At 53.9% G+C, this 18083-nt stretch overlaps 1 protein-coding gene across 13 annotated transcripts in view; it reads right to left on the reverse strand.

The window, feature by feature from the left end:
- The window catches only part of EEFSEC (eukaryotic elongation factor, selenocysteine-tRNA specific), a 215569-nt gene extending 197868 nt beyond the window's left edge, over positions 1-17701 (reverse strand). For all 13 annotated transcript variants that reach the window (XR_003796592.1, XR_003796593.1, XR_003796595.1 and 10 more), the window contains exon 1: positions 17147-17701. Coding sequence is in view for 2 of the 13 variants with exons in the window: in XM_029242025.1 (XP_029097858.1) it covers positions 17147-17459 (313 nt within the window). In the remaining 11 variants the exon portion in view is untranslated. The remainder of the gene's footprint in view (positions 1-17146) is intronic.
- Between the last annotated feature and the right edge of the window lie 382 nt (positions 17702-18083).

An 18083-nucleotide genomic window follows, 5' to 3' on the forward strand; every position in this document is an offset into this window, starting at 1 on the left:
CTCGCGACCCAAGCCGCCTCAGGTCTGAAAGAGAAGCCAGGCAAGCTTCTCTGCACTGAGCTTCCCCAAAGCAGGGCCCTTGTCTTTCCCGTTTGGCCTTTGCTAAGCCTGCCCTGTGCTGCGCTGGCAGAGCCCAAACTGCTGGTCCATACTGAATGGTGAGGTGGCGCTGGGTTTTATCAGCCCTCCCAGACAACTTGCCCCAGCGCCTGCCAGCCTCCACAGGCCGGAGACCCCAGGCCCGCTTGACCCAGCGGTCAGCCCGCAGTTTCCATCCACGTCCATTCCCCTCCAGCTCTGGCTCAGGCCGAGCTCGGCCTGTCACCATCCCACTGCCTTGGCTGGACGACAAAGGGACAGCACAGCGCACTCCCCAGAACGGGGAGCCACAGCCCCTCTTTACCACCTCCTCACAAGACCCCAAACTAGCCACGGGGCCAGGCCCTGGCCCCTCCCTTCGAACGAAACAGGAAACGCTGACCAGGAGCCCAGAGACCACAAAAGAGGAAACAGTCCCAGCCTTACAGCATCTCCACAGCACGAGACTTAATCCCAGGCCAGAACCTGAGCCCGACTTGGAGAGAAGGGGGGTTTTGTTGCAGAACAAGTAGGAAGGGGGGAGGTGGAGGACGGGACAAGAAAGAGAGGAAGAGAAAGAAAGAAGGCCGATGATGCCATTGGACAGGAGGGAGGCCACCTTTGTCTCGCATCCTGTGGACCAGCCAAGGAAAACAATGAATCTATTTGTTTCCCTCCCCTTCTTTGCCTTAAAAAAATTCAAGAATTTCATTCCCTTCTTTGAAACATAGCTCTTGCATAATTTCAGTGCTTGCTCCTGCTGTCTGCAACGCTGAGGGAAGGGGGCGTTCGCCCCTCCCGAGCCCTCAGAAGCGGGACATCCTGTGCAGACCCTCAGTGCTGGTCTGCGGGCACCCGGGCCGCCGCTGACCACATCACCGCTACCACTGCGGATCCCAGTGGCAAACCCCATAGAAAAGGTATTACTCCTCTTTTAAACAGGTGAGGAAACTAAGGTTCAGAAAGGCAAAGCACCCGCAGTCAGGCAATAAGCTACTAGAAGAGCCGAAACCCCCACTTCAGTCTCTCCAAGCCCAGAGCCGGGGCCCACTGCCTGCAGCCTCTTGACTCTGAGGGAAGTCCCGCAGGGCAAAGTGGAAACCAGCCCTAGACTTCCCAAAGGCACCATTAATCAGACACGACAAGCAAAGTACTGAAGTTTACAGTGTTTGCAAACTTAAAAGGTTTACTGGCTCCAAAATACAAACATAAAACTGCAAAAACTGGAATTATTCAAAGCTGAATTGAATGTCTACTAAGATATAAGAGAAGGCCGCCTAGTATACTTGGGATGCAACGTGGAGGTAAGAGTCATAAACGTATTTTAGGGGGGACGTCAGCACGCTCTGCTCCCGTGTGTCTGCCTTCTAGGCCGTGGGGTGGCCTCAGGCCCACGTGGTCTCAGAGCAGCCCTTCCCCCCCAGGGCACCCACACCAGGCACGCTGGGCAGTCCCCAGGAAAGAGAGGGGAGGGCCTCGCAGAGCAGAGGCCAGAGCGGGCATTTCCTACAGGCGTCGGGAATGGCTTTCCCAACCTCCTCTGGGTCCCCGGGGCCACACAACCCCTCACCCACCTGAGAGGCGGCGGGTGGGCGCCCGGGGAAGGCCCTGTGCCCCCTGCACACGTGGGCACACACCTCCCCGCGCCTCTGCGTCTGGGGCCGCGCTTCAGCAGCATACCCTCCCTCTCCAGCCCTTCCCCAGTATGGGTAAGTATTGATAAGTGCCTCCAGAGGCAGAAGCGAAGCAGAGTCTGTGTTTTGGATGCGGGTCAGAACTCAGATTGGAGGCTGACACTAATTATTTGATGTGCACTCGGAAAGCCCAGATAGGCTGCGCGGGGCCATTTCAGTACGGGGCTGGTAAGGAGGGGGTAAAAATTACTGGTGTTTACTCAGCCTGCAATGCTCGTGGAGGGAACTCTTTTAAAAGGGAGCACTTCGGAATGGTTATTCAATCTGAATTTTACAGATAGCACAGGAAATATTTTCTCACAGAATGCTCCCTATCTGCACCATCATATCTCTCCGGTGTGCCGTTCACGTCTCCCATTGCAGGAATTCTCACTCAATCTTGCTCCATTATGAGCTGACGGTGACCCAGAGTATACAAGGCATTCAAGAATCTGCCTGGAAATTACTACCAAGGAACATCTGTCCCGTACCCCGCTTGCCAACCCTGCCTCGGGGAGTGAAGATGGAAAACAACTCAGAATCCACACGCAGAAACAACTTTTCATTCCCCTTACAAACCAGGCTCCTTTGGAAATTGAGGGTTCTGGCATTTTTCAGAAATTACGTTCCTGGAAAAACATGGCACGAGCGTCTTTTGAAAGCCTCAGCTCAGGCTTCCTTTCCTACGCAGACCCTTCTAATAAAAGCCAGGACACGGGCTTCACAGGGAAGCAAACGAGAAGGCCACCCATGGCTCTCCGCACTGGTAGTGTTAAACTCAAATTCTGTATTAGACGCCACTGTTCAATTAATGACGGCGAGGGTGTCACACGTGCTAACATACCCACCGCGCACGCGGCGTCTATCTTGTAGATGCACTAACCTTGGAAGATATGCGTTGCGACTAGGAAAGATTAGAAGACGTGTGGTCTCACACAGGCTGAGTCTGGGATCCCAGCTTTCCCCCTGGACGGCTGTCGGCCGCCGTCGTCAGAGGGCAGAGGACTGGGCGGCAGCGTGGCATCCCCGCCCAGACTCCACCCCCGCCGCACGTGCTCAGAGGGGCCGAGCGGCACATCACCGAACAGCCGTCCGCATCCGCGCCTCTGGCCTCACGTCAACAACCCGCACCCCGTATGCTTCTCACTGTCGGGGCACAGGGGTCAACGTCATCACAACCATCCCAACCGTGTGCCGGAAGCTCTGCAGACGGCTCCTCTGATACAGCCACCTGAGTGAGGTAATCACCTGCGGTTCAGGTGTAACAGGCTCAGTTAGAAAAGTGGCCTTGCGCTGGGCTGCCCAGAGCCGGGTTGGGCCACGCCTGAGCTCCACCTCCGCCTGCTGCCTTGGGGTGCTGGGCCTTGCTTGGGGTGTTCACATCCTGGAGGCACCCAAAACCAGTGCTTCCAGGTCGGGCGGGAACAAAGAGGGTTTGAGATCCCGAGTCTGGGGTGGGGGATATGGTGGGGGGAGGGGCCGTGCACCAGTACGTGACTTTCAGCCTTTGAAAGCTGCTCCCGGAAAACACCACCTAAGAGCTGGAAACAGGCGAGTCCTCATACAAGCGCAGAAACGGTTCCGCTCGGTGGGACCCTGTCCCTCTGGGAGGCGGGGGGCCACCTTCTTCTCCTGGAGACCCCCTGCTTTGGTTAGCACCATGGGCTCACAAAGCGAGAGCAAACTGAGTGGAGAGGGCTGACAGCCGGGCCCACATCTTCAGACGCTTTCAAAGTTAAGTCACATAATCTGATGATGTGAAAAGGCGAGAATACACATTTGACCCCTCGCTTCAAACAGAAATCTTCCCGTATGGTTTTTAATTGGAAGGCATTTGTTTTGCTTTCGCAACACTCTTTAACCTCTGCCACTGTAGGTACAAGGCTGCAAACGATACTTCCATTGATTAAAAAAATAAAAAACAAACACTGAAAGAAACAATATTTTTCTTTTCAAGGAAAAAAAAAGATAGCGAGCAGCTATTTTCTGGAGGGGTCACCACTTAAAGGCATATATGGGACGCCACCCTGGCTGCAGCTTATGGTTTATTTTGTCTTGGAAAAGCCCGAGGTCATTCTAACTCTGTTGACCTGTTACCCTCCACAGTGATCATCTCCATCCAGGACCGCAAGCAAACACTGCCCTCTTGTGCACTGAACAGTGCCGAGTCGGCGCGGAGACGTTTCCACCCAGCACCCGTGGACGGCTCGCAGGCAGGCGTACAGCTGCCTCTCCGCGGCCCGGAGGGGTGTTGGGAAAGGATGACACACATCTGTGTCCAGGGTGCTTGCCACAGTGTCCCCAGACTGCCTTCCGGGACAGACCGTGAGGTAAGAGGAAGAGGGAAAGATTCAGCTGAAGAAATCAGACCCAAAATAACTGACTCTTATCTTTCCTAGAAAAGATTCATTCCTCAGGACTTCCCTGGCAGTCCAGCGGGTAAGACTCCGCCCTCCCAATGCAGGGGGCCCAGGTTCGATCCCCAGTCGGGGAACCAGATCCCGCATGCATGCCGCAACTGAGAATCCACATGCTGCACCTAAGAAGTCCACATGCCGCAACTAAGACCTGGTGCAGCCAAAATAAAAATAAATAATTAATTTTAAAAAACTTTATTGGTTATCATGGCAAGTTTTCTTTTCGCCTACTTGAAAAAACTTTTAGAAATGACTAATAAATCTACAATAACAGTATACAGTACTTTTTTTTAATCTAGGAAATATTTGCCAGGAGAAGATTCCATTTGATTTCAGAAGGAGAAAAAAAAAGGCAGAGGGAACCCACGTTGCTGTTTCTCAGAGGAACACCGAAAGATCAGTCGTGGTTCCTCTTCTTTCTGAGGAGCCCCGACCTGCAGGGTTACCTGCAACCTGGGGACAGGGCTCCATGCCCAGAAGACCAACCTGGCATCGCGAGAGAGCCTCAAAGGATGTAAAATGACAAGAGCAAAGGCAAACATCCAGTCCAGTCTGAGGCCAGGCCTACTTGGCAGGAACCTCCAGGGGAAGCCCTGGTCTTCTCTGAGTGAGTCTTCCAGTTCTGTTCCGAACTATGAGCCACCCAGATGCTGCACCCACTCTTCCACCCTTCCGGGCACGAGCCAGGATGGGCCAAATCTCACGCCAAACTCATTTCTGGGCAAGAAAAGGCAAAATCTGCCCCCAGTGCATTACCTTCAACCCAGTGGGCACCCCGGAAGGAAAGGGGACGAGAGAATGTTTCGGGGAGTGTCTGCATGCCTGCGGCCAGGAGTCAGGAGGTGGGCTGGGTGCCAGCGACTTCAGCTCCTTTACATACCAGCTGTGATGCCCAGAGCTTGGCTCAGTGGTTCGGGAATGTGTGAACCACAGGTGGTCAAAGGGCCAGTGTTAAACGGCCAGCCACAGCCCCAGAGTCGTGACAGCTGTCCGGCTCACGTTATGCCAGGGCTACCTGCCGCCTCCCGTTTCCACGTCAGCCCCTTCCTCTAGCACGGGAAGAAAACGGGGGTCCAAGACCAGAAACAGGGCTCAGGTGCGTGAAGCCGACAGGACGGCCTTGCGGAGGCCAAACAGGAGGCTGGCTGCGGCCCTCCCTCCCGTTCTCTGTCTCCCTATCAGAACCACAGGGCATGCGGCTGCTTTAACCTCCAGCAAAGCCAAGATTGACAGACTCCACATATATATATCCGTCCAGACATGCCAGCCCCACAGCAGATTCCTTCTGTGGACCCTGGCTCTGACACCGTCAGCCAGACTGAGCCTCTCATGTGTGCAGCAGCCTGACCATCTCCTGCCTCAAACCCCTGCCACGTGCTACTCCCTCTGCGGGCGTCCCACCTTGTCCTTCCCAGCACGCTCACAACTGCGTGCTGCGTGCTGCTGCTCACCTCTGTAACACCCGCCTCCTCCGCGATGCACACCGCGCTCCACTTCTGCCCGGCTCACCCACGTAAACCCTGCTCCTAGCGTGCAGTAGGTGGGTCAGGGTTTGCAGAATGAATGAATGAATGAATGCATCGACATGCCTTTCCTTCTGCAACGTCTGATCTTACAGAATTAGGTCACCTAGCCAGATTTCAGGACACTAAGAATCCTGGGAAGAGAAGGGAAAGACAGCCAAGGAACCAGGCTAACCTACGCAAACAGCGCCCAACCTTACTGCAAAGAGCAGGTGGCAGAACGAACCAGGAGCCACCAGGAGACAGGTGTCAGGAGAGGGGTGGGCAGAGTCCATCTCAGACACTACAGCACCCCTGATGCCAGGACCGTGGCATCACACATTTTTCGGGGACTCTGAGCTTTCCTTCGGGGAAACGCATGGAGAACTCGATGGAGAAACTGGCAGGCCCAGCGTCCAGCCTGTGCCCTCTGGCCTGGGGAGCCTGTTCTCTTTCCCCAGGAGCATCTCATCACACGAGGGCTCTGTAAGGGTGTGTGGACCCCGAGTTCATGTCCAGCCTCCCGGGTTCCGAAGAACCTGGTGCTCCAGGAAGTCTACGTTCAGGAGGGACTCGGGCCCCAGGCTTGGCCACCAGGGACAGCAGCCACTTCTGGTCATGCTGTCCGACAAGACCTGGCTGAGCTGGGTCACCTGCTGGAAGCTACCACGCCAGCCCACCTCTGGAGGGCCTCCTCCCCTCAGCTTCACAGGCTACTTGCAGGACACCGTGCTGGGCCACAGGCTCACATTATGCTCATTTCCCAGTCCCCAAGCTCCGGGGCAAGTTTAGAAGTCCTCGTCCTGTCTCAGATCAGGTCTGAATTAATACCCTTCCTCCAGAGAACTCCAGTAGCAAAGTGAAAACAGACGTGCTAAACAATGGCCTTTGAGAGCCCCAGCAGGGACGGCTGGTGACAATGCAGCCCCAGGCTCTGAAAGAAACCTTAAGGTTAAAGGTTCACAGAGGCAGAAGAATTACCAAAGTACAAGTTTGTTCAAATTTCCTCCGGCAGATTTAAACAACCAGGGTCAAGCTGAAGATTGCCTGCAAAAACCTATGAGACAACTCAGCCCCTTTGAACTGCGTGGAGAAAGGAAAATATACGGTCTGGGAGGGATCTATGTTATAGCTTTTAAAAATGTTCTTGAAAAGGTCACCCCTGTTAACTCAAAATCAGCCCACTGAAGGATGTTTGAAAACTGCTTCTCTAAAACAACAGGGCTGCGGGCCCTCGCCGTGTGCGGTGAGCTGCACGGGGTCGCCGTGTCCCCAGCATCAGTGTGCTGACCCTCTGTGGGCCATGAAATTAACCATCAGCACAGCAGAAATCTGCTCCGAGTTAAACTACTTTGCTACGCAAAGTGGCCTGAAAATGAAATATGAGGATTGAATTTCCACTGAAAGATTAACTTGTCTAACCTCCAGGCAGGCTTGCTCGGCTGTGAACCCTGTGTGGCCGGCCGGTGGCTTGAAGCCCCACAGGAGGCTGGATGCTGGCCGCGGGCAGAGGGAAGCGACCTGTCACCCACTCATTCATTCATTCACTCACTCGTCCATGCTGCATGCCTGCACCGAGGCCCTGCCCTTGGTCCTGGAGTTGGATGACAGCAGGACCCCATCCTCAAAGGGATCAGGTCGAGTAAATGCAATGGCAACAGATGGGAGGACAAGGGGTCCGGGGGCCCCGCGGGATGGTACAGACCCTCACCTGGTCGAGGCTGGGGAGGGCCAACGGTGAGGCTTCCCAGAGACGTGGTGTAGCCAGAAGACACCATGAGAGACCCCGGTCTGTCTGTCCAGAGACCTGCAGGCAGCTCGTTAAGCCTGGAGTCCTGAGCAACACAGAGACACTGACCCACCAGGAAGTGCCCTGTCAGCCTATGCGGAGTTTAGCCTTTATGCCAACAGAGAGCAAAGGAAGACTTTTAGACAGGGGAGTCAAATAATCACATTAGCCGTTTAGAAAGAGTTCTGGGCCACAGAGGGGAGGGCAGTTTCAAGAGGGGGCTGGAATCGAGACACTGCAGGCAGGTCGTGCTCGCCCAGTGCAGAGTGGACAGAGGCCTGTCCAAGGAGCAGCTGTGGTGATGGGCAGAGGAGGCGAAGGACAGGCAAGAGTCTGTAAGGAGTCCGTGAAGGCGAAGGAGGACACACTGGGGACCGCGTGGCTGGCCTGCCCCACTGTGGGCACTTACTGCCAAGCGTGGGTGGGGATGGGGTCTTGCAAGCGTGGAGTCTGGGGGCCTGTGGGGCTCACTGATGAAGAAGCCAGCCCAGCAGGCACTTGGATAGCAGGTCGAGAGCTGCCTACTGAAATGTGACTTAACTAAAATCAAATTACAGTTTCAGTTCCTCGGTTATGTGGCTGCCACCCTGGGCTGCGCTGCTGGAAGACACTCCCACCAGCACAGAGGATCCTTCTGCGTGGTGCTGGGAAAGCTCTGCACAGACTTTTCAAACACTGTCGCTCGCAGCCAGCGTGTGCCAGCCCTCCCCAGCCAGGCCGACGCCAGTGGTGACCCGCAGCTTTCTCCCAGCCTCCCGTGCTCTGCCCATCCACGGACTCCAAACAGCAAGTGCTCAGGAAATGGAGCCCGGCTTACAGAAAGTCTTTTTTCTCTAGAGCAGATGCTCTGAGGACCGTCTCTGAACAGATCATCATTTTAGAGAGCAGGGAACACTGGGGACGGACACACACACACACACACACACACACACACACACACACACAGGAGGGTCTTGGGTGCCTAGGGCATGAGGTCCTGAAATTCACCTGGAAATGACCCCGAGCAGAGTAAGTGCCACCCCGCAGTACAACCGGAAGGCAGAGCCCTCGTCCCAGCATCAGGTGACCAAGGCCGAGCCACCCACTCCTGGAGCTTTAAGCCACCTGCGTAACCCCACAGCAAAGTGTGGAGCCCCGTGGCCAAGCAAGGCCGGCTCCAGAGAACAAGCAGGTCAATGCTGGCAATTCCAAGCACTAATTTTAAAAGGAAAAAGTCAGGTTTATCTTTAGGTAGCACCTGTGCATGCCACCAAATAAATATCCTCGGGAAGTAGGTTAGAGACAAAGGAAATTATTCTAGTCTTCTTGCAGGCCCCAAGACAAGAGAGGCATCATCGTAACACAAGAGATACGGCAAGAGGGAAAGGCAACTTCTCTCTCAACAGCAAAACTTGTTTCTTCTCCTGCCAAGAGAGGATCGCCCACGTTAACTAAGTCCCCTTCCCCATGCAGCCACAGCCACTTCAAAGCAGAAGCCTAATCACAAAGCATAAGAAAACAAAAGACCCAATTAACAAAACACAGACCTCCAATAGTCCAGGGCAGAACGGAGGCGGAAGTCTCTGTTTTTGACAAACTGACTTACACAGAAAGTGCCGCCCAGGAGCTGGGCTCCCACCAAAGCAGGTGCAGGCTGACATGCGACGGCAGCTTGGGCAGCCAGGCCGCCGACACGTGACCTGCAGCCGGCTCCTGACCTCTGCAGCCTGCTTTCTGTGGGCGGCACCCTGACTGTAGAGGGAAACACCCCCTCGGGGTCTGGCTGGCAGGATGCCGGACGGGAGATGCTCCCCAGGCACCACGCCCCTCCTCCGGCCCTCCACAGGGCATTCCTGCATCGGTACCCCCAGAGCCACACTCTCCCTCCCGGCGGTGTCCCCCTTCTGCCTCCAGTGGCCTCTGTCCCAGGTCCTCTCCTCAGACTCCTTAAAAGCACCCGAAGGATCTCCCAGCTGAAAACGCACCCGCCCTCCCCTGACAGGAGGCTCCCCAAGCTCCCGAGCCCCGGGCCCCGCGGACTCTGCAGCTCAGCTGCACACCTGCCCACACCCGAAGCACTGAACTTCTGGGTTGTTTTATGAAATCTGCCAATTTTTAAACACTGGCAATGAATTTTTTAAAAAAAGACTTTTGGGCTTCCCTGGTGGCACAGTGGTTGAGAGTCCGCCTGCCAATGCAGGGGACACGGGTTCAAGCCCTTGTCGGGGAAGATCCCACATGCCGCGCTGCAACTACTGAGCCTGCGCTCTGGAGCCCGTGAGCCACAACTACTGAGCCTGCGTGCTGCAGCTACTGAAGCCCGCACACCTAGAGCCCGTGCTCCGCAACAAGAGAAGCCACTGCAGTGAGAAGCCCGTGCACCGCAACAAAGAGTAGCCCTCGCTCGCCGCAACTAGAGAAAGCCCATGCGCAGCAACGAAGACCCAATGCAGCCAAAATTAATTAATTAAATCAATTTAAAAAATAAAATAAAATAAAAAAAGACTTTAGCGTATGGGCCATCAAAACATATCTGCACAAGACCCCAGTGTGGGATGAGACCCTCCCAGGGGTGGACAGACAGGATGAGCCACCTCCTGTCAGCACTAAGGACAGGAGTGGGCAGGTCTAGGAAAAGGTCAGGAGTTGCCCTAAAGGCCTTCCAGAAACAAGCAAATGGCACCTTCCTACACACCCACCACAGCCTAAATAATGTGTCGGGCACATTTAATCCTCTCAAAATATGTTCATTTATTTAATTCAACTCAATTATTTGTTTAATTCAAATATTACTGAGCAAAGATAATCCACAGAATGGGAGTAAATATTTGCAAATCATATACCTAATAAAGGACTGGTATTCAGAATACATAACGAACCCTTACAACTCAATAATAAAAGCCAAATAACCCAACTAAAAAAAAAGGGCATAGGATCTGAATACACAGTTCTCCAAAGAAGATATACAAATGGCACAAGAAAATATCAAGGAAATGAAAGTTACAGCGACAATGAGATATCACATCACACGCACTAGAACAGGTACAATCAAAAAGACAGCAACAAGTGCTGGCAAGGCAGTGAAGACGTCAGACCCTCCTACACCGCTGGTGGGAAGCAAAGCAGTGCAGCTGCTGTGGAAAACAGTCTGGCAGTTCCTCGAAAAGCAGACACAGAGTTACCCTCTGACCCACCAATTCCACTCCTACGGATAAACCCAAGAGAATGGAAACGTGCATCCACACAGAGACTTGAACACAAAACGTCCACGGCAGGATTATTCATAAGAGTCAAAAAGTGAAAACAACCCAAATGTCCTTCAACTGATAACGGATTTTAAAAAAGTGATCCATCCATATAAAGGATACTCTTTGGCCATAAAAAAGGAATGATGGGGGAAGGGAAAGGGGAGTTTAATGGGCACAGAGTTTAGCTTTTGTAAGATAAAAAGAGTTCTAGAGATGGAGGCCACTGAACTATAAACTTAAAAATGGTTAAGATGGTACATTTTATGAAATATGTACTTTACCACAATTAAAAATAATAGATGTTTTAAAAAGGAATGAAGTATAGGTCACACTATAACATGGATGAACCTTGGAAGCCAGACACAGAAGGCCACATATTGTATGATTCCATTTATACGAAATGTCCAGAATGGGCACATGGGCAGAGACGCTGAGTAGATTAGAGGTTGCCAGGCCTGGGGTCAGGGAGAAGGCGCAGGACTGCTAATGGCTGTGGGCTTTCTTTTCGCAGTGACGGAGCTGAGACTGGGGCGTTGGCTACACAACTCTGTGAAGAGGGTGAAAACACTTGAGCGTGCACTTGAAATGGGCAAGTTTTATGGAATGTGAATTATATCTCAATACAAATGTTTAAAAACAGCCTTGACTGTCCACTCTGTGCCTGGCCCTGGCCTGGCCCTAGAGCCACACGGAGGCCTCCAGGCTAACGGGAACAACAGGTAGAACACCTCCTGGTCACCTCAGGTGACCCAGAGCTCCAGAGACCGTCATCTCTGTCACCCCGCGCAGCACGGCCTCGAAGGCCTGCTGGTCAGACGGAGACTCGGGCCCAGCCAGGCCCTGGCCAATGCAAGGATGAGAGAGCGGGAAATAGGTCTCAGGGCTTAATTTACCGGTTGGTTCCTGGGGCGCCTGCCCAAATCTTAATCCAACCTGGATGGAGTGATTCTGAAGAAAAACCCAAGAGCCACAAAGGCAATGCTAAGTGAAAAGTTTAAAAGCAATTAATTTTAAATGATTACAGCTTTACCGAAAGCTGTGGCTATGATTTCCTTCTGACTTTGATTATAACCTTCCAGCAAAATATTCGTCTCATCAAGGCAAGTCTGCATTATTTTCTATTCTTAGCATGACTGCAAAATATTCTTTGATTTAACATTTGATATGTTTTGTTCTCAAGGGCAAGCCCCACGAGAAGAAGAATGTACCCCAACAGAATGAAATATGACTACCTGCTTCCACTGTTCTTTCTTGTTGGTTCCTACTCAAATATTCTGCATTCATTTAAACTCAAGGCCGCGTCTCTGATGTTATGCTCCTCCCACACTGTCACCCAAACCCAAGCAGTCACCCACTACCCAGGGGCAGAGAAATTGCCACAGACGGAGCTAGACTTGCATTTCCTGGAGACGCTGAGGGCGCTGAGCTTGGAAGGAGAGGGGGTCCTGGCCAGGTGTGCACTGAGGAAAAGGAAATGAAGACCCAACAGATTCTAGGAGCTAAAGAAGCTAGGGCTAAAGAAGCATTTCCACTTAACATCAACGCCTTTAAATATGCCTCAATATTTTAGGACAAACGTACGATACCATAACATAACACAATGAATTTCTGTTTTTGTTTTTGTTTTTGCGGTACGCGGGCCCCTCACTGTTGTGGCCTCTCCCGTTGCGGAGCACAGGCTCCGGACGTGCAGGCTCAGCAGCCATGGCTCACGGGCCCAACCGCTCCGCGGCACGTGGGATCTTCCAGGACCGGGGCACGAACCCGTGTCTTCTGCATCGGCAGGCGGACTCTCAACCACTGCGCCACCAGGGAAGCCCAACACAATGCATTTCTGGACAGATTCATTAAAAGACTAGGGGCTAAGAAAACCAGAGTGTCTTTTTTGTTTGTTTGGTTGGTTTTGCATCAGAAAAACACCCATATTCCTGGGGTGGCCAGGCCTCCGGTTTGTCGTTTCTGCTTGGGCCACACCGCCTGCTGGGGACAACGCGCAGACGCCCAAAGAGCAGTGTAAAAACCTGGTGGAAAACACACGGTCGTTCGCACATGAACCTGTCTCATGGGTCCAGAGAGAGCATCTCAGACAGACTGCAGGTGCACTCTTGGATAAAACGGCCAAAGGGACCATGCTTCTCCATGTTGTCACACGAGCACGGAGAGTTGGAAAAACAGAGAAGGGGAAGTAGCTTAAGTGTCATAAAGAATGCTCCCTCCCAGGCCACAGAGACAGGCACCCCCAGGGCTGCTGACTGGCCTCCAAAGCTAGGAGCCCTGAGTCACACTTGCGAGGCTGTGGTAGATCAGCAGGTGCAGCCAGGGGGTTCCAGAGAGGGCTCAAACCTGGCAGGAAGCAGCGCTTAAACGGAGGGGCGTGGGGGGGCGCACAGGAGGCTAGCGATCAGGGTGACAGTCATGGCAAAAGAGCTGCTGTTCATTAACCACAGGAACAAAAGACTGGGAGACAATGCACTGTTAATCGTGGCAGCCACCAGAGGACTATAAATCGCCAAGCCAAGATACCAGCATTTTTCAGACCTCGTCCTTCCTGCCAGAGTGAGATTGAGGATGGGTCCAAGTCCCTCACCCCCACCCAAGTCTTTAAAACATACATTACTGAATCTTTTTGAAGTTCTAACCCTGAAAGATTTATACTCCGAAACACATCAGAGAAAAATACTGCCCAGAAACACTACCAGAGGGCCTGGAGTGGACGGGCACCCTTGTCCACTCACACTGAGAATGCCAGCGTTCCAAGGGCAGATCAGCGTGGGTTCAAACTAGCTCTGACCCTTCTGATCTGTGTTCCCTAACCCCCCTGAGCCTCTGCCTCTTCACCTGTCCCATGGGAGTATCACCTCTTACCTCCCAGGATTGCTATGAGGGTTAAACAAACAAAAAAAGTCACAATGCTGGCACTAAATACATGCGAAGTCCTGTTGTCACTATTAACCCCCAGCACCACTTAGGAGTTTTACCTATGGCCACAGGGATCAAGGAGATAAAACCCAATTTTCTCTAAGTTAAAAAATGATCTTTTTGTACATGAAAGTATTTTGGGGGAGCGATGGAATTAAAGCGAGCTGGCTTTAAGATACACTAAACTTTAGAGCTATCATCATGGAACTCAGACAGTCACTCTAATTTCCTTCTGCTTCGGACAGGGCATTTAGCAAGGGGTCTGAATCACTCCCAGTGAGCTGGGAACTGCAGCGGCAGCCCTGCCTCCCAGCAATCCGGGCACAGGTGCGCTGCCAGCTGGAGTCCCTGCTCAGCCACCTTGCCTCTTTCTAAAGCTCCGGCCTCATCACATCACAAACCTGCTTTAAAAGCATCCCAAGGCCCTTAGAAGAAATCTGCACCGAGGGCCCGACCTAAGCCCCACTCACCTCTCTACACAATCCCGCCTTCACCTTCCACACCTCTCCCCACCCACCAGGCCCATTTCCAGCTGCTAAATGCTGGCAGCTACGCCTGGCTCTGAACAGACAAGACAGCAGGCTCACGCCTCAGAGCCCCACCCAGGCTGTGCCTCCACCGGGCAAGCTTTTCTTTCTCCACCGCAAAGCAAGTCACCGCTGTGCAAAGAGCCCTAATGAGTCACTGCACACGGCACAGCACTCGGCACAGCACTCTCCCCCTGGCTCTGCTGTCAGCCCCCAGAGAGCCCCTGCTGGTGACTTTCGATCCATCCCCCCAACCCCAGCTTCATTCATTTGGGACTTCTGAGTGCCTCCTACATGCCAGGCTCTGGCCCAATTCCTGCTATGCTCTCGTGGAGGACAGAGGCCATCAACAAGCACATCATGCGTATCAGACAGCACCAAGGGCTAGCAGGAAACAAAACACGGACATGAGGAAGTATGACGGTAGAGAACTGGGGACACTTTAGGCCAGTAGGTCAGAGGAGGCCTCTCCGAGGAGGTGACACTTGAGCTGAGACTTCAATGAGGAGGGCACAGCAGGTGCAACACTGGCCCATCCAGTAAGTAGGAGGAGGCCAGTGTGACTGGAGGTCAGGAGCCATGGATGAGGCTCAGGAGAGGGCAGAGGCCAGATCGTGGGTCACTGGGGGGGCAATGAGCGCCCGGACAGTCTTCAGCTGACGGCTGACCTGATCTGAAGACATCCATAAAAGGAGCAGACTGTCCACCGTGTGGGGGGTCAGCAGAGGGAGGAGGGGAGGGCCCATAGTCTGGAGAGGAACGACAAGTAAAGACACACGTGGCCTCTGCAACATGAGGATAACGAAGGGGATTCACCTGACCTGGGTCAGGGGCAGCAGAGCAGGTCCCAACGCCTGCCCAGGGAACTTGACTTTCCAAGCTTCAGTTTTCTCATCAGAAGAGTGGGGCCCATGCCCCCCTACACCCCCATCACTCAGCGTTATCGCACAGACGCAAGTTTGTAGCCACAGGCGTGGACCCTGGCAGGCACTCAGATGCAGCTCCTTTCCCCCCAAAAGAAAAAAGCCACTTTTTCTTCTCACTTCCCTGAGTGGAGGGTGGGAATCTCATCTATTGAAGGAAGAAGAGTAGCAGCCCTGATCCCACCACCGCAATGTACTCAGGTCACATGTTAACACCTGTAAGAAGACAAGGAGAGTCTCCCCTCTCAGGGGCGAGAGAAACGTAAGAGCCGCAATGTTCGTACAACAGGAGAGAAATCCCTCTTCATTTCTTCAACAATTTACAGTCTAAACCAAGGACCTGTCAAATGCTTGGAGGCGTTATAATTTGGTGCCTGAAACCTTCTGTCCTATGAAGAAACACCACGAACGTACACGTGGAAGGGGAGGACAGAGTACAGTGACCCGGGAAGTGGCAGCTTTGGAGTCAAGCAGAGCCCTGGGTCGGCCACTTCCTAGCAGCCTCCCCGAGTCCCAAGCCCCTCGATGGCTGAACGGTAACCACCACACTCCCTGCAGCGTTTGTCCGGGAAGTGGCAAACGTGCAAGAAAAGCAAAGCCAGTTGAGATCTGCCAGAGTGTGGACAGTCCAGAATCACATCCGAGGTCAGAAGGTCAGTGAGGGAGAAAGCCAGGCCTCACCACAGACTCCAGAAGCATGTCCTTCACTCCCTACACCTGTCACAAGAAAAGACCAACAATCTGCCTTCCAACCTACACTGGCTCAGAGAACGTGTCCTAAAATGTACCTGGACGTGACCAAACAGAAATCAGTGACAAGGGGAGGGGAGAGCAGAGAGGATCGCGTGCCCCTTCACATGCATCTGTGGCTAGAGCACGGCCGGAGTAGAAGATGTGAGGCAGGGGACCGGAGCAGGTTCCTGCTCCTCTACGAGCTTCCGGTTCCTCTCCTGAAAACAGGGAAATGACCTCAGACTGCCTGCAGCATGGACCAGACGGGAGGTGACAAGGTGAAAGTACTCAACACCCATCATACACCAGGGCCCGCTATGCCCAGCGAGCAACCGGTGCAGCTGCCCACCAGCAGGCCAATAAAACCATCTGACCAAGCAGTGTTCCTATACATACTCGTGGGTGCAGAGAATGCCACCGGAAGGGTCTGGAGGAAGTGGAAAGCAGGGAGGTACCAGGTCCCTGGGTCAGCAGTGAGGAGTCTCTGAACTATATATACACCCTTTGTGCCACGTGCTACCATTTTTCTATATAAACAAAACACCTGTCCATGGAGTCAAGTATACTGAAATGGGTGTGGAAAAGTAATCCACAGAGGTGTACTAGTGGCTTCCTCTGGCGAGATGGGAGGGGTAATTAGGGGCCTTCTGCCTGGTTTGTAACGTTCTATTTCTTCAGAAGTAGAATGTATTCATGTACTACTTGTATAATTAAAATTAATTAAATGGTACATCTCAGGAAGGCTTTTGGGCAGTACCCACCACGACTCTCTGCCCCAGCACCTCAGTTCTAGGGTCTTTCCTTACAGACACACTAGCACACCCACCAAAGATGTCTGTTCTATAAAACTCACTGAAGCATCGTTAGCAAAAATGAGTAACGACATAAATGTCCATCATTAAGACATTCAGAAAACGGTGGTGCAAGTGTACAACGGAATTTCATGTGACCCTTAAAAAGAATGATGTTGCTTTATATGTACGAATGGGCAGGCCCGAGTATTGAGTGAAGTACTCAATAGAGTGGTGTTACCATTTTGTGAAAAAAAAAAAAAAGAACGAGAAAAGGAGGGGTCGACATATACACAGGAATGCTGCCTGCACACGGAGTTCCTCCGAAATGGCACAGGACGGGACAGCGGCTGACTCCGGAGATGGGCAGCAGGAGACCAAAAGACAGCGAGTGGACGCCTTCTGGGCGCTTTCAGGGTCTCTGAGTTTCCCTAACCTGTTTGTGTATTACGAAAACATGTGGTAAAAAAACACTATCGCTGTTTTCGGGGCGGCGCGAGAGACTTCCCGGCGGGCGCCCCCGCCCCGGCGCGTCCGAGCCCCGCACCCCCCGCCCGCCCGCGCTCACCGCCGATGATGGTCCGGATGAGGGAGGCGTGCCCGGGGCAGTCGACCAGCGTGACCTGCAGCCGCGGCTCGGCCCCGGGCTCGGGCTCGGGCTCGAGCTCGGCCCCCAGCGGCGCCGGCCGCAGGCGCGCGGGCAGCGGCACCGAGAAGCACGAGAAGCCCAGGTCGAGCGTGATGCCGCGCTCGCGGCTCTGCGGCTGCTTGTCGAAGGCGGCGGTGGAGGCTGTGGTGCTGAGCGCGCGCGCCAGCGCCGTCTTGCCGCTGTCGATGTGGCCCAGGACGCCCACGTTCACGTTCACCCGCCGGCCCGCCATGCCGCCGCTGCGGTCCGCCCGCTAAGCCGGCCCCCGCCGCCCGCGTCCCGCTCGCGCGTTCCGGCGCCGAAGCTTCCGGCCGCGCGGTCAGTCCGCCGAGCCGGGGAGCCAGGCGCCGGGGCCGACCTCCGTCCGTCCTCGCGTTCGTTCGTTCGTTCGTTTCCACGGGCTCTAGCTGAGCGCCCTCTGGGCACCCGGCGCCTTCTGTCCACCGCGCGGGGACAGGTCGCTCTCTCCGCAGGACATGGGGGACCCGGAGGTGGGGCGGGGGGGAACAATAACCGGGAGTAAAGACGGAACCAGACCACTACGGACCAGGAGAAGCCCTGGGGAAATACAGCAGCGGTGGAAAGACCAGGCCCGGGGCAGGGAGGACGGGCCGCGAAGCTGAGCCCGTCCTGCCTAAGAGCCAGCGCGGGAAACCTGGGAAGGCTGCTCGGAGAATCTCGGACCCGGGCAGGCAGCCTGGCCTCAGGGGGCCGCCAGACTGTACGCAGAAGGTCGTGTGAGTGCGCGCGTTCCGGGGAGGGCCCGCAACGCTCATTCTCTTGAAATGTCACCCACAGAAAAGGTGTCGCCCACGGGCAACAACACGGATCACAAATTTAAAGGTCTGCCCTGGCC

This window comes from Monodon monoceros, unplaced genomic scaffold (assembly GCF_005190385.1).
Source record: "Monodon monoceros isolate NGI ecotype Baffin Bay Population unplaced genomic scaffold, NGI_Narwhal_1 Super_Scaffold_3, whole genome shotgun sequence".
NCBI classification, from domain to species: domain Eukaryota; kingdom Metazoa; phylum Chordata; class Mammalia; order Artiodactyla; family Monodontidae; genus Monodon; species Monodon monoceros.